This window comes from Mesoplodon mirus, assembly GCF_964341445.2.
Source record: "Mesoplodon mirus genome assembly, chromosome: 14".
NCBI lineage: Eukaryota > Metazoa > Chordata > Mammalia > Artiodactyla > Ziphiidae > Mesoplodon > Mesoplodon mirus.
In genome coordinates, this window is record NC_138990.1 from 39612616 (window position 1) to 39627999 (window position 15384).

A 15384-nucleotide genomic window follows, 5' to 3' on the forward strand; every position below is an offset into this window, starting at 1 on the left:
CATGGACATACATTTTCAGCTCATTTGGGTAAATACTTAGGAGCACCATTGCTGGGTCATGTGGTAAGACTTTATTTTCATAATAACAAATACAGTCACATAATAAAAATATCATAAAAAATCGAACAGTACTATATATAACATGAAGGTTGCACCTTGGCCCCAGCCCTAATCCTGTGCTTACCTTATTTTACAAATGAGGAAAGCGTGTCCCTGGGATGTAAGTTACTTGTTCTGGAGTCCACACCACTAAGCTGTGGGACAAACACTTGCCCTGCAGGCCATTGGAAGAGAGTCAATGGTACTGGCCTGACTGCAGGTGTGAGGCTGATGGAGGTGGGGGGCTTTGCTTACCCCCTTCCCCTCCCCTTGATGCTCCCTTTAGAGCCCAGTCACCACAAAGTGAGAAAACCAGGCTATGGGAAGAGGCCTCCGTGTGTGGCTGACAGCTGGCATCAACTGCCAGACATGTGAGAGAATTCACTGTCTTATGATTCTAGCCCCCAGCCTTCAGGCCGCCCCAGCTGACAGCGAATGCAGCAGACATGCTGCCCTTCTGATTCTGGCCCACACTGCTAATCTATGAGTGTTTTTTTTTTTTTTTTTTTTTTTTGGCTGCACTGCTCAGCTTGTGGGAACTTAGTTCCCCGACCAGGGATTGAACCGGGTGGGCCTTGGCTGTGAAAACGTGGAGTCCTAACCACTGGACCACCAGGGAATTCCCCAACTAATCTATGAATTAAAAAAAGAAGAAGAAGGAGAATTGCTGTTGTTTTAAGCTGCTGGATTTGGGGGTGGTTTATTTCACAGCAAAAATAAGCAAAATGTATTAGAATATGACAGAATATTGCAGGCTCATCTTGGACACTTCCTACCCTAGACCTGTAATTAGCCAATGAGAAACGGCACTTGAAGAGCATAGTCTGAACTCTTTGGGTGAATTGAATTTATAAATTAATTTGAGGAGAAATAACAATTTGCAACATCAAATCTTCTTATCCAGGAATATGCGGTCGCTATTTTAATCCATTCTTCTTTATCATCTTTCAATGAAAATTATTTTCTTCACATTGAAAATTTCTTATTTGCTTTTTTTCATGGTTACTTCAGAGCTTTAGGTACTATCATGAATTTTTAAAAAATTTAGCTCTTTTTGGTGGATAGAAAAGCTATAGCTATTATTAGTTGTTGTATATTAATCTTGTATCTGGCCAACTGCTTGAACCCTTAATAGTTCTAAAACTTTTTCAGTTGATTCTCTTGGATTTTTTAGGTAAACCATTCTATCATTTTTTCCCTTTCTAAAACTTATACCTCTTATGCTTTTCTTTCTTTTCTTTTTTTTAAAAAAATATTTATTTGGCTGTGTTGGGTCTTAGTTGCGGCATACAGGATCTTTAGTTGCAGCATGTGGAATCTAGTTCCCTGACCAGGGATCAAACCCAGGCCCCCTGCACTGGGAGCACAGAGTCTTAACCACTGGACCACCAGGGAAGTCCCTCTAATGCTTTTCTTAATGCATTGTCTAGGGCCCCCCGCTTTGTGTTGAATAGCGGTGGTGATTGTGGACATCCTTATTTGCTTCTGTCTTTAATGGGATTACTTCTAATGTTTCAACATTAAGCTTGCTGTTTGCTTTATTTATTTATAATACAAACACCAAGCCATTTTATTTTATTTTTTAAATTAATTAATTAATTAATTTTTGGCTGCGTTGGATCTTCACTGCTGCATGCGGGCTTTCTCTAGCTGCAGCGAGCAGGGGCTACTCTTCATTGTGGTGCTCAGGCTTCTCATTGTGGTGGCTTCTCTTGTTGCAGAGCATGGGCTCTAGGCACACGGGATTCAGTAGCTGTGGCACACAGGCTCAGTAGTTGTGGCGCACAGGCTTAGTTGCTCCAGGCATTTGGGATCTTCCTGGACCAGGGCTCGAACCTGTGTTCCCTGCATTGGCGGACGGATTCTTAACCACTGTGTCACCAGTGAAGTCCCGCTATTTGCTTTAAATTTTTGATAGATACTACTTTTTTGGTTAAGGAAGTTTCTCAACATTGTTAGCTTGTTATGAGTTTTTATCAGCAATGGGTATTGAGCTAGACACCTGAAACTAACACAACATTGTAAATCAACTACACTTCAATAAAAACTTTAAAAAAAGAAATGGGTATTGAAATTTATCAGTTGCTTTTCTTACTGTTTGATATGATGTTTTCCCTTATGTATTAATGTACTAAATTACATTAATAAAATTTCTAATGTTCAACTATCCTGAATTCCTGTGATAAAATTCTGCTTGGTCATGAAATATGACTCTGCTGGATGTGATTGGTTTACATATTACTTAAGAGTTTTGTATCTATACGCGTAAATGAAAATAGCCCACGGTTATTGTTTGTGTGTGTACTATCATTCTGTGTTGTTTTCCAGGTTATCATAGTTTTATAGAATAAGCTGGGAAACTTTCATTATTCTCCATGCTCTGTAAAGTTTATATAAACTAGGAATTACATGCTCCTTGAAGATTTACAGTAGGCTCACTGCCCAGACAGTCTGGGTTTGTGCCTTTATTTTTAGGGTATATCTTTGATACCTTCTTTTTTCTTTCTTTCTTTCTTTCCTTCCTCCTTAAACATTTTTAAGTGTACAGCTCAGTAGTGTTAAAATACTCACATTGTTGTGCAACAGATCTCTAGAACTTTTTCATCTTGCAAAACTAAAATTCTATATTCATTTAACAGCGACTCTCCACTTCCCCCTCACCCCCCCAGTTCCTGGCAACCACTATTCTGTTTCTATGAATTTAACTATTTAAAATTCCTCATTTAAGTGGAATCATACAGTATGTCTTTTTGTGACTAGCTATTTCACTTAGCATAATGTCCTCAAGGTTTATTCATGTCGTAGCATGTGTCAAAATTTCCTTCTTTATTAAGGCTGAATAATATTCCATTGTATGTATACACCACATTTTTTTATCCATTCATCCATCAATGGACACTTGGATTGTTTCTGCCTTTTGGCTATTGTGAATAATGCTGCTATAAACATGGGTGTGCAAATATCTCTTTGAGATCCTACTTTCTTTTGGATATATACCCAGAAGTGGGATTGCTGGATCATATGGTAATTCTATTTTTAATTTTTTGAGGAACCGCCATACTGTTTTCCATAGCAGCTGCACCATTTTACATTCCCACCAGCAGTGCACAGGGCTCCAGTTTTTGTACATCCTCACTAACACTTGCTATTTTCTGTTTGATAATAGCCATTCTGATGGGCAAGGGGTAATATCTCATTGTGGTTTTGATTTGCAGTTACCTAATGGTTAGTGATGTTGAGCATTTTTTCATATGCTTGTTGGCCATGTGTATATCATCTTTGGAGAAACGTTTCTTCATGTCCTTCACCCATTTTTTAATAGGGTTGTGTTTTTTCTTCTTGAGTTGTAGTTCTTTATATATATATATATATTTTTTTTTTTTAAGATTTTTTTTGATGTGGACCATTTTGAAAGTCTTTATTGAATTTGTTACAACATTGCTTCTGTTTTATGTTTTGGTTTTTTTGGCCAAGAGGCAGGTGGGATCTTAGCTCCCCGACCAGGGATGGAACCCGCAACCCCTGCTTTGGAAGGCAAAGTCTTAACCACTGGACCGCCAGGGAAGTCCCATGTATTTTGGATATTAACCCCTTATCAGATACATGGCTTGCAAATATTTTCTCCCATCCTGTAGGGTGCTTTTTCACTCCGTTGATTGTTCCCTTTGATGCAGGCATTTTAAAGTTTGATACAGTCCCATTTATCTACTTTGCTTTTGTTGCATGTACTTTTGGTGTTACATGCAAGGAATCATTGCCAAATCCAATGTCTTGAAGCTTTTCCCATATGTTTTCTTCTAGGAGTTTTATAGTTTTAGGTCTTGCATTTAGGTCTTTAATCCATGTTGAGTTAATTTTTGTACATGCTGTAAGGTAAGGTCCAACTTCATTATTTAGCATGAGGATATATCCTCTTTTCCCAACACCATTTGTTGAAAAGACTGTTCTTTCCTCTATCGAACGTTCTTGGCACTAGTGTTAAAGATAATTTGACCATATATGTGAGGCTTTATTTCTGCACTCTCTCTTCTATTCTGTTGGTTTATGTTTGTCTTTATGCTAGTCCCACACTGTTTCTGTTTGTTTTGTCTTGTTTTGATTTTTTAAGATATAATTGACATATAACATATTAGTTTCAGGTGTACAACATAATGATATGGTATTTGTATGTATTGCAAAATGATCACCACAATAATTCTAGTTAACATCCAAACACTGTTTTTTGCTTGCTGTAGCTTTATAAAAAGTTTTGAAATCAGGACATGTGAGACCTTCCTTCAACTTTGTTCTTTTGACCACCTTCTTAATTTCTTTTATGATTATTTGTCTGTTCAAGTTTTCTACTCTTCTTGAATCAATTCTTTTTTTTATTGAAGTATAGTTGATTTACAATATTGTGTTAGTTAGCAAAGTGATTCATATATATATATGTATATATATATACACACACATATACACATATACATATATATATATTTCAGATTCTTTTCCATTATAGGTTATTACAAGATACTGTTTCCTGTGCTATACAGTAAATCCTTATTGCTTATCTATTTTATGCATAGTACTTTGTATCTGTTAATCCCATACTCCTAATTTACCCCTCCCCTGCTCCCTTTCCCCTTTGGTAACCATAAGTTTGTTTCCTATGTCTGTGAGTCCGTTTCTGTTTTGTATCTCAATTCATTTCCATTATTTTTTAGATTCTACATATAAGTGGTATCATATTTGTCTTTCTCTTGAATCAATTCTTGAACTTTATATTGCCCTAGAGAATTATCCATTTCATTTGATTTTTAATTTACAGGTAGACTTTTAATATAAATGGTCTCCTATAATTAAAAAAATAATTTTATATCTGATTACTGTTTGCATCTTCCATCTTTTTTCATAACTCAAATTTGCCAAAAGCATGTCTAGTTCATTATTGTTTTTAACTGAGTCTGTTCTTTAATGTGGGGTTTATTATTAATTCCTTCTACTTATTTTTTGGTAATTATTTTATTTTACTAAATTATTAAATTATCTTCAGATATTTTTTGCTAAGCATTTTCTCTGAATAGGCTTTGGCTCGAATCCCCCAGGTTTTTTATAGCACTCTCACTATAATTAATTTTGAAGTTAGCCCAAATAGTTTATTCTAGATTAGATTAGGTCTTTTACCTAGGAGTTATTAAGAATGAACAGTATTTTAAAGATTCCTAAGATATATTTCTAGTAATAGATATATTTCTAAGAAATACTTTCAGCCTCCTTTTTACATTCTATTCAGTGACTCCTACTGCATTCTAGTCAATGAATGTGCCCTGTATGATTTCAGAACTGAGTTTCAAAGAAGTAGGGGCAGGGAGGGCTCCCAAACATCCCTCCTCTCCTCTGGGTGATCCACATGCTTTCTTCCTAACCTTTGGTGTAAGATGGGCCCACCAGATGTTGAGATCCCTTGATTTTTCAAGGCTCCTTCTCATGAAAGGCCTGGGTGAGACTGAGGCGAGAGATGGGAGCTGGCAGTTGTAGCGGGAATTCTTTAGCTCTGTAACTCGCAGAGCTAACTTCACCCTCCCTCCAGTTTCTCCCTACATCTGAGGCTTTGCCTATCATGTAGGTGGGTCCTTTCCAGCACTGCACTTGTCACTCCCTGCTCAAGAATTTATGACGATTTCCTATTGTTAACCACAGCATTGCTTCAAGGACCTCATTCTTTGAGGTGCTCATCAAATACAACTGTAAGAAAACATGGTAGCTGATGCCACAGCCTCAACCCCAACCTCCCAGGTCCTCCTACTCATCCTAGTGTAAGTCTATTCACCTCTCCTTCCCTTTACCTGCCCAAGGCACTGCATCCAGTGCTGTGCTTTTCACTGGTATTTATCTTTGAAATCTTGATTTCTGTCTAGATTTAAAGCTACTGAGGTAGAAACTATTTTTTTCTCAGGCTTACTCTCTTTCCAAACCATATATGGGACATAATGTTTTCTCAGCATGATCTTACTTGATCATGGAATAGATTAGTGGTGTATTCTTCTCCACTGTTTACCATTCTTTCCATAAGCCCTGTCTGGCCGTGACCTAGGTTCTGGATACACAGTAAAGACCTGGTCCTGACCTTGAAGGGAATCTCCTACTCAACTGCATGGGCACCAGCACTACTCCTAAAATGTCTGCTGAGGTGGGAAAATCACAATCTTCTCAAGCAGCCCTTGACTTGCCTAGGAAGTCAGACGGCCATGTCCATGAGGAGTTATCGGGCAGACTCTGAAGGCTGAATTCTGTGATTGGTATCAGGAGTTGGGTGAGACCCTCTGGGTTTTGGATTTCTAAATACCTACTTTGAGGAGACTTCAGCTTATCTTAACATTGTTGTGCAGGCAGATGCCAGAGGGATTGATTTAGAAGGCCAACAGGCACTATTTGTCTCAATTAAATGCTTTCCTTGCTATAATAAGCCAAGCTGGCAGAAATTACTGAGGAGTGTTACTGTGGCTTCAAGTCACATCAGTCGGATGGACCCACACAGAACGCTTTTCCTCACTTGGCTACCACTAGAGCTCACCTCTCAAAGAAAGCAGATACCCATAAATGATCCAAGCAGCTCTTTAATCTTACACTCAGCAAAACATCAATATAGGGCTTCCCTGGTGGCGCAGTGATTGAGAATCTGCCTGCCAATGCAGGGGACGCGGGTTTGAGCCCTGGTCCAGGAAGATCCCACATGCCGTGGAGCAACTAAGCCCGTGCACCACAACTACTGAGCCTGCACTCTAGAGCCCGTGAGCCACAACTACTGGCCTGCGCTCTAGAGCCTTCGAGCCACAGCTACTGAAGCCCGCGCACCTAGAGCCCGTGCTCCGCAACAAGAGAAGCCACCACAGTGAGAGGCCTGCGCACGACAATGAAGAGTAGCCCCCGGGGTTCCCTGGTGGCGCAGTGGTTGAGAGTCTGCCTGCCGATGCAGGGGACACGGGTTCCTGCCCCGGTCCCGGAGGATCCCACATGCTGCGGAGCGGCTGGGCCCCTGAGCCATGGCCGCTGAGCCTGCGCGTCCGGAGCCTGTGCTCCGCAATGGGAGAGGCCACAACAGTGAGAGGCCCGCGTACCGCAAAAAAAAAAAAAAGAGTAGCCCCCGCTCGCCGCAACTAGAGAAAGCCCGCATGCAGCAATGAAGACACAACACAGCCAAAAATAAATAAAATAAATAAATTTTAAAAAGAAATCAATATATTGGCAGACCACTCCTTTTACTGAAGCATAATCCCAGAACCAAGGGCCCCCAAACTACTCAGTGAAAATGATGCAAGGGATAGGTGTGAGGAATGGCAGAGACCAAAAACCTCAGTGGCTTCTGAGCCTCTAATATGCTTTCCTAGGTGTGTGTTTTTGTGAGATAGATTTCCCTACCACATTGCCTTTGATTTCCTCACGTTGGCTCCATCCTGGCAGCCATACACATCAGGGCAAAGTACCAAAAAAAAAGACTAACTGTACCAAGAAAAAGAATTAAAGTGCTGTAAAGTTCCTTACTCATATCTTCAGTAGTTTTCCTACTTAGTGATTTATCTGCAGCTTGAATCGAGAGCTCATTTGCAGAAACGTGAGCTCCACGCCAAATGTTCTGAGGTTGTATGTAGGCAAATTAAAAACAAAAATCCCTTTTCAGTTAACTGTAACAGGAGGCACCGAGTACTCACTGCCCCTGCATATCACACATATTTTCATTTAATCCTCACAATTTTAGGAGGCGGGTATTTCTTCCCTTGCCAACACGAGGAAATTAAGGCTTAAAAGATGAAAGTGCTTGCCTAACCATGTAAAACTAAAGGTACCTGGGCAGTCTAGGTCCAGAATCCAAACTGAACCATTACAAGCTAATGCCCAGGAAAATTTGAATCTTAAGGTAGCCAATTTCTTTCTTAAACTATCAAATAGAATACAGAGCTATTTCACTTAAGGTCCTGGTAAATATTTAGAAAAGAAAGTTGTATGACTGGAACATAAACAAGAAATTATCTACAGGATGTGGAGGTAATAAAGTTCAACAAATATTCAACCTAATTTTGAGCTTCCCACAGGATCCATCCTGTAGTTGTAAGGTTCTTAGTATCGAAAGTACTCTCAGATCTGAGGTTCTGTGGGAAGTCAGGATATTATTCCTACTGTACAGATAGATAACTTAAAGGCCGAAAGGGTTACCACACAGACCACACGCCTCAGGGCCCAACCTAGGCCTGACCCACTCCTTTTCCCTCGGCAGTGCCTTCCAGAGGCCCACTGCAGCCTCTTCCAAGTGGGCACTATGCCTTCTCACCTCTGTCTAGAGATGAATTTACTAAATGTCCGTAGCATCCAAATCCCATCAGATATGTTAACCCAGGCCTTTCAAGTTAGATGGGTAAGGCAGACTGTGAATGCTGCTCCTCAGGGCTTTCTCTGCCTTCCCCTACTCGCCCACCCCCTTCTGAGAAACCACTGTCATTAGGGCAAATATTAACTACCCAGGTCGCTTTAGGAAACTACTTTTCTGAAGTTGACAAGCTAGGGTGGGAGGACATGACATTTATTTCCTTTTTAGGATCTTTAATTTCATCACTACACGTGGCGCAAGTAAACAACTCCAGAGGGACTTTCAGTTTGGAATAGAACCAAACCAGGATAAAATTAAAATGGAGGATAAACAATGTGTACGATGAAAACTCCTTTTCCCATTTAGTTTTATAAGATCACCATTTTGGATTCTACTGAATTATCTGTATAGATTTTAAAAAAGTTAGCTATAGAAGGGACAGGAAAATGGGAACAGTATTAGCAGCGGTTGAGAATTAGGTTCTAGGTATCTTTTAATATATATTCTCAATTCTTAAAACCATGGATTTAAAAATGGTTCCATCTCATAGTAAAGATGAAGGCACTGAGGCTGAGATAACACACCCAAGTTCACAAGGTTTGTAAACAGTGAGGTTAACTTTAAATCCATGCCTGAACCCAAACTGTACTTAGTCTCCTGAAGTGCATGTGGAAAGGAAACAAACACGTGTGGGTAAAGATATGTGATTTAATTTGATCCTCAAAAACCATCATTTTATCAGTATCATTTTATCAGTAAGGAAACAGGCTTAAAGTTTCATCATATGAGGTGTGTAATCACGCTATGTAATTAGATTATGAATATTAAAAGACAGAATTAATACCATCAGTGTAATCAGTGGCCCTAGACTAGCATCCATGTGATAAAGATATTTTTGTTTTCCTTCAATCAGAGTAAACCTGAATGGTCAATGGAACTGTAATTGAGGTACAGAGGGGTATTTTATCTAGAGAAAAACACAAGACCAGGTTTATTTCATACAGTGTTATTCACACATTTTTCATTTTCTAATTTATACATAATATACAAAGAAGTGAAGATAACATTATTTCATATGAACCAATAAGAGCCAGGACTTAAGACAAACTGGTCCAGAAACAATCCATATCAAGACACCCAAGAGTAAAGCCTAAGTGGTTCTGCCCAATTAAGTTTATTCTGAAATGTCATTTTCAGATTATACCAAAACTCCATGCCAATTTATTAAAAGGTGGAATTAGAGAGGTGGGCACCAAAAATAGCAGACCGCAAAATTTCTAGAAAATAAAATAAACCCTAAAATATTGGGGAGATTGGTTGTCAACACTGGGATACATGGGAACATCAGGAACCCGACAATTGTTCAGTTTCCCAATGTGCCATTCTCTAGGACTTTCTAAATTTGCAGAAATAATCTGCCTGTGTGAACAGAAGATAAGGATAAAGGAAAACCAGGAATTCAACTGTGCAAATCCAGGAAAGTCGCCACCAATCCGCAACAAGGACAACTTTGATCCTGAAACCATGAGCTGATACTGGGAACAAAAGTTCAACACAGGTCCAAGACATTCTGAGGCTGGCAAAACAAAGTGGGGAAGAGTGGCAGAGAGCAGTTCTGTACGGAGGGGAAAAGGCTCTGTTACTGTGACTGGGACATGCTGATGAACTAGTGTGACTATGAGAAGGGACCGTGACAGTGATAAGTGGTTAAATTTTATGGCCTCAACATGGAATGTTGGGTTAGAAAACTAGAATAACTCAACATCAAACAGGAAGAAGTACGCCTGGCGCCCAAACTCCATGCCGCTAGTCTTAGGTTCATGATAGGAACAGCTATGTGAAAAAACCTTTATATTCAATATTGTGCTCAGAAGATTGCTTTTCTTCTGCAGACTTCTAATAAAAAAATCCCTCACATGTTCAAATTGAAAGAGATAGCATGGTTCATTAGTTTTTAGCATTAAACATAAGTGGGTCAACATAAAAGTTTTATACAAAATACTGACTTCAACAAAATACAAAGCACTTTCTTTATCTTTCAGAAACTGAATATACAAAGCAAGTTTTTTTTCCAAAATATTTTCATAGGCAAAGGATTAAAAACGATTTTAATTATACACATATGGTCACAATTTTGCCTTAAAAAGATTGTTGGGAAATGTACATAAGGCCGCTTGTAAATGTACATCATGTTACTGTTATGTCTTATGTCCAGAGAAAAAATGTTATCATACAGATTTGCTATTACTTGGGAGTAGGCTATTCAAAAATACAGTACTCTTCTGTACAAAGAAAAAAGTCACATCACATTTAATAAGATGGAAAAAGCATTGGCCTCCATGGTAACCAAATATCTCAGTCCAATACTTTCTTTTATGCACAGTACCCTGACTTCTTGAAAGTGATCCAAATCCTAGCATGTCCATATTAACAGAGTCAACAACTATGTTATAAAACAAAATGTTTTTCACAATAATAAAAAGAAAGCTGGTTCATACTTCTGAAACCATATAAAGATAAAAAATTTTTAAAAAATCACTCTTGATTTGGAGAAATAAATTTACATTATACAACACTATATGCCAGGTCAGAGGGCAGGGACATAAATGTACACTAAAATGCAAATGTTTCCCAAAGAGATAAAACAAATTCCATTTACAGCATTAAGGTTTACAAATGTACACCTGTACAACCAAAGAAAACATCATTACTAAATTAGCAAGGCTTTTTATAATAAACATTGAAACAAGATTTGCTTTCAAAGTGTAAACTTACATCTATTACTACACACACACAATGCATATATTTATAGGAAGCAAAAAAAGCTATCTGAATATGTAATCATGCTTAAATGTTGAGCTATCAAATTCACTTTTCAGTGGCCCCTTTTCACCTCTATCTGGTTCCTACTTTCTGAATCTACTATGAAAAAGCAAAATTAATCTCAACACTTTTTCAACATGTCCTTGTAATTCTATAAGCAAAACAATATACAAATCTCCACTCTTTCTCATCACAAACCAAACTGAAAAGTTAAAATGGAACTTAACTTTTCGTTTAGCGTACTTTAACTGGATGGAAGTGTCACCATGATATTGTTTTTTCTACCTCTTACAACAATTACATATGTAAGTATATACAATACTTCTGTACATTGCCAGAGACATTTTGGGGCAGTATTTGTATTAAAACCACATCTACTGTAAATAATGTAAGTTCTTTTCATTTCAAATCATTTAATTCTTGTCTTACTTGCCGAGTTTTTATTTGCACGATAGTTTGTGAATTACCAAAATACAACTTAACTTTCTTTAAAAAATATTAATAATATTTATGCAGTTGATTGTTAATCTGTTATAAAAGGCTTCACACAAAGGACAAAAAAAACCCCATAAGGACTATATTTCTATATACATTTCTATAAACCTGTTGTGCTATGGGGTCCATAGACCTACCAGACTGCAAGCCAGTTTATTAAAAGAATACTGTACTTTTTCCTTTAAAAACTATTTTTGTGACTTTACAAGGTAAAAATTTACAAAATATGTGACAGCATTTTTTGATACAGTTACATCATATACAGGCATTCTGTGCTTTGCCAGCAATCCAATCTGATAGGTCTCCACTCAGGGCTGAATATAATTTATAATTCACCACCCCCCACCCCCAAATATACACAAGAACCTTAAAAAATTTACAAATGGATGAATAAAGTCAATAAATAGTTTCACTTTAAAAAAAATTTGAAGATTCATAGTTGAGTTGTGTTTTGATAATTCACAAAAGAAACGTTCCTCTCACATGGTTACATCATCTTCTCTTTTTCCTTTACAGCATTCCATTTGGTGGTCCTCCAATAGGCCCTAGATCTGGGCTATTTTTCAAATAATATTTTTCCAACTTGGCCAGTATATGCTTCCCGTATGTGTATTTGCGCAAAGTAGTAATGTGAGGTCGAATCTGAAAAATAAATGATCTGCTTAGGAAATCTAAGTTATTTTAGTTTCTGATTCCTTAAAAAAGTGCCCCCAAATTTGGGTGATTTGGAAGAATAACTGAAATTTTAAATTTCAAATCCAAAGAAAGTTGTTTGCAAAAGCAGTTCTGTTCCACTCAATCTCTCCCAACTTCTACTCTCAAAATTGTTCAATGAATAAACAAACCACTATTCCTATAAACTACTACACGTGCAAACAGTAGAGGGCTCCAAACATAGCAGAGAAGTACCACTAATGAGCTATTATATTCTTATAAGGTTTACGAGGGCAAAATTCTATAACTCTATGCAACTGGACAAAAATTCAAAACAAAATGGAGCAAAAGACATGAACAAGCAATGAGACGTGTGATAGCTAATACATTTAACACGTTCAATATCTCCTTAATTGTTTTAAAAATGCAAATGAGAAGAAACATATCATTATCTTTCCATCCAGACTGGCAAAGATTTTATAAATAATAACTGGTACTGATGAGAAGAGTAAAACAGGCACTCTTCTCAAATACTAGATAGAAAAAGAAATACTAGATAGATCTGCAAACTTGTAAAAGATTTCTGGAGAGCTACTTGGCAGAAATCTATTAAAATGTAACGTGTTCACATACTCTGTGCCAGCAATTCCACATCTAGGGATTTACCTTACAAAAACACTTAATTATGCAAAGATGTTTATATAAACACTGCTAAGAACAGTTATTAAATAATCAAAAGGCCCTAAATATGATATTGATTAAATAATGTAGTTGTTAAAAATAAGACTGAAAAAAATGTTATATACATTCTTAAGCAGAACTACTAAATTTTTAAAAACAGAAAATCAACAGGGCAAAAATACTACCAGTGTTCTTTTTAACAGTACGTTTTCCTGTGGAAATTAATGATTTCTTAAAGAATCATTTGATTCTAGCAGGAGAGAGAAAACAGCTTAACTCATTAAAAAAAAAAATCAAACCGATATAAATTTTCTCTTTAAGAAAATTTACTAGGTTAGTGAGAAAATTTAATCAGATTTTAAAATAAATGTTCAGCCAATGTATATGGCAAATCAAATATACCTAAATAAGATGAAGGGAAAAACAATGCTAACGGTAGGTAAATAGATGAGAAATGAATGGGATTTTACTGAGTTGATTACCTTAAGAATTTAATAAAGGGGTATATCATACCTACATCTGCCAACGGTTTTCCACGGATTTTAATTTTTTTTCTGCAGTTGTACCAATTCTGAGGAAATTAAAGCCTAGGGAAGTTAAATGAGTAGGCTGAAGTCACACAAACTGAATCACCTATTTTAAGTGCTACAAACTGTATTACCTTGTGCATGATTATCTTTCTCTGAGCAGGCTCAGCCATGTCAATCATCTTCTGAACTACATAGTTGGCATACTGGTCCTTCATCATGGTGTATAAGGCACTGTGAGGACCGTCATTCTGGCAGCAAACTTCATCGATCAGTAATGCTCTCTCAGCACGGGAGGCATGAGTGACACACTTTTCTACTACATTGCTAGAAAATTAAAGTACACACACAAAAAGTTATTTTGTTATTTTTTAGTAGAAAAATTTCCTTGGTTTTTGAAAGTAGTTGCTCAATGCACTGGAAGACAGAAGAGTCAAAATAGGATTCTCTTGTAATTCTCTTACAGTTACTTTCAAAACAGAAATTAATATCATAGAAGAACCCATATTGGATATCTGCAAGTTTAATTACAGGCCTCAAAATTATAATTAAATAATAATTAAAACTGTAATTCGGGGGGGGGAAGTAGGTCATTAATAAGGTCTGAGGCTTTCATGAACATGCACTAAATAAATTAGATTTGCCTTTATTTACACATCTTGGGAAGAAATAATTTTCCAAATACAGATCTCAAAAATGGAATATACGAGGGCAAACCCATTTGTCGTGTAGATTCTATAAGAACAAAAGCAACATTCTATTATGTACCTTTTGCCTCTACTAAAAAAGACAATATTCCAACATTATATTCTATATGCATTTCTGTGCTTACTAATAAAAGCCAGAGAGTTGAAAGACTTGACCCCTGGGATTAGAAAATAACACAATACCTGGCAAATTTGTGTTGACTCAGGGCTAAGACCTTTCCTCTGATTTCAGAAACAATTTTGCTCTTGTCTTCAGGTCGACCATGTTCCAGTACATGCTGAATAACATAATTGCCATACTGATCCTAAGTGCAGATATTAAAAAATTACTTTCCTTAAGAATAATGGTAATTCTTCAAAAAGATGTTCATCAATTTTCTAAAAATCCAATAGTACAATCAGGAGAATACAACAGGCTTTTGTCTCACTGAGTGTTTCTATAATGTGTTAACAATAAATTATATTTCCTTTTTAAAAAATCAGAATATTTTCAAAAATATATAAACATTTCAAAATATTAGGGAGTTTATACCTGTACCAACTGCTCTGTATGTTGGTGAAGTTCTTCTAAGATAGGTAAGGTCTGTTCTGCAGTGCAGTGCTCTAGGATGCGCTGGATTACTCTGCAGCCGTAAGGATGAGTTGAAAGTACAAACACCTTAAGACAATTAGAAGAAATAAATTTCCATTCTGTGACATTTTTGGAAGGACATGTTTTTGATAACATGCTGAATTAATTTAAAATAGAATGGGGAATTCACATTTATTGATAATATGCCAACTGTCATGTGACAAAGGCTGGGAAGCAGGGTACTGAATTTAGGAGCTAACGGATATCCTTTTGGTTTGTTTTTATACTGATTTTTAAAAAACTCTTTGTTTTATACTGGAGTATAGCCGATTAACAATGTTGTGATAGTTTCAGGTACACAGCAAAGCAAATCAGCCATGATACACATGTATCCGTTCTCTCCCAAACTTCCCTCCTATCCACGCTGCCACATACCATTAAGCAGAGTTCCCTGTGTTATACAGTAGGTCTTGGTTATCCATCTGA

The 15384-nt window shown here is 37.1% G+C and overlaps 1 protein-coding gene across 11 annotated transcripts in view; it reads right to left on the bottom strand.

The window, feature by feature from the left end:
* Positions 1–9401: 9401 nt before the first annotated feature.
* The window catches only part of PUM2 (pumilio RNA binding family member 2), a 93792-nt gene continuing 87809 nt past the window's right edge, over positions 9402–15384 (bottom strand). For all 11 annotated transcript variants that reach the window (XM_082642070.1, XM_082642064.1, XM_082642063.1 and 8 more), the window contains 4 exons: positions 14860–14985; positions 14511–14632; positions 13755–13947; positions 9402–12400 (listed from right to left, as the gene is read on the bottom strand). In XM_082642070.1, coding sequence (XP_082498196.1) covers positions 12269–12400; positions 13755–13947; positions 14511–14632; positions 14860–14985 — 573 coding nt within the window. In that variant the 3' untranslated portion in view covers positions 9402–12268. The remainder of the gene's footprint in view (positions 12401–13754; positions 13948–14510; positions 14633–14859; positions 14986–15384) is intronic.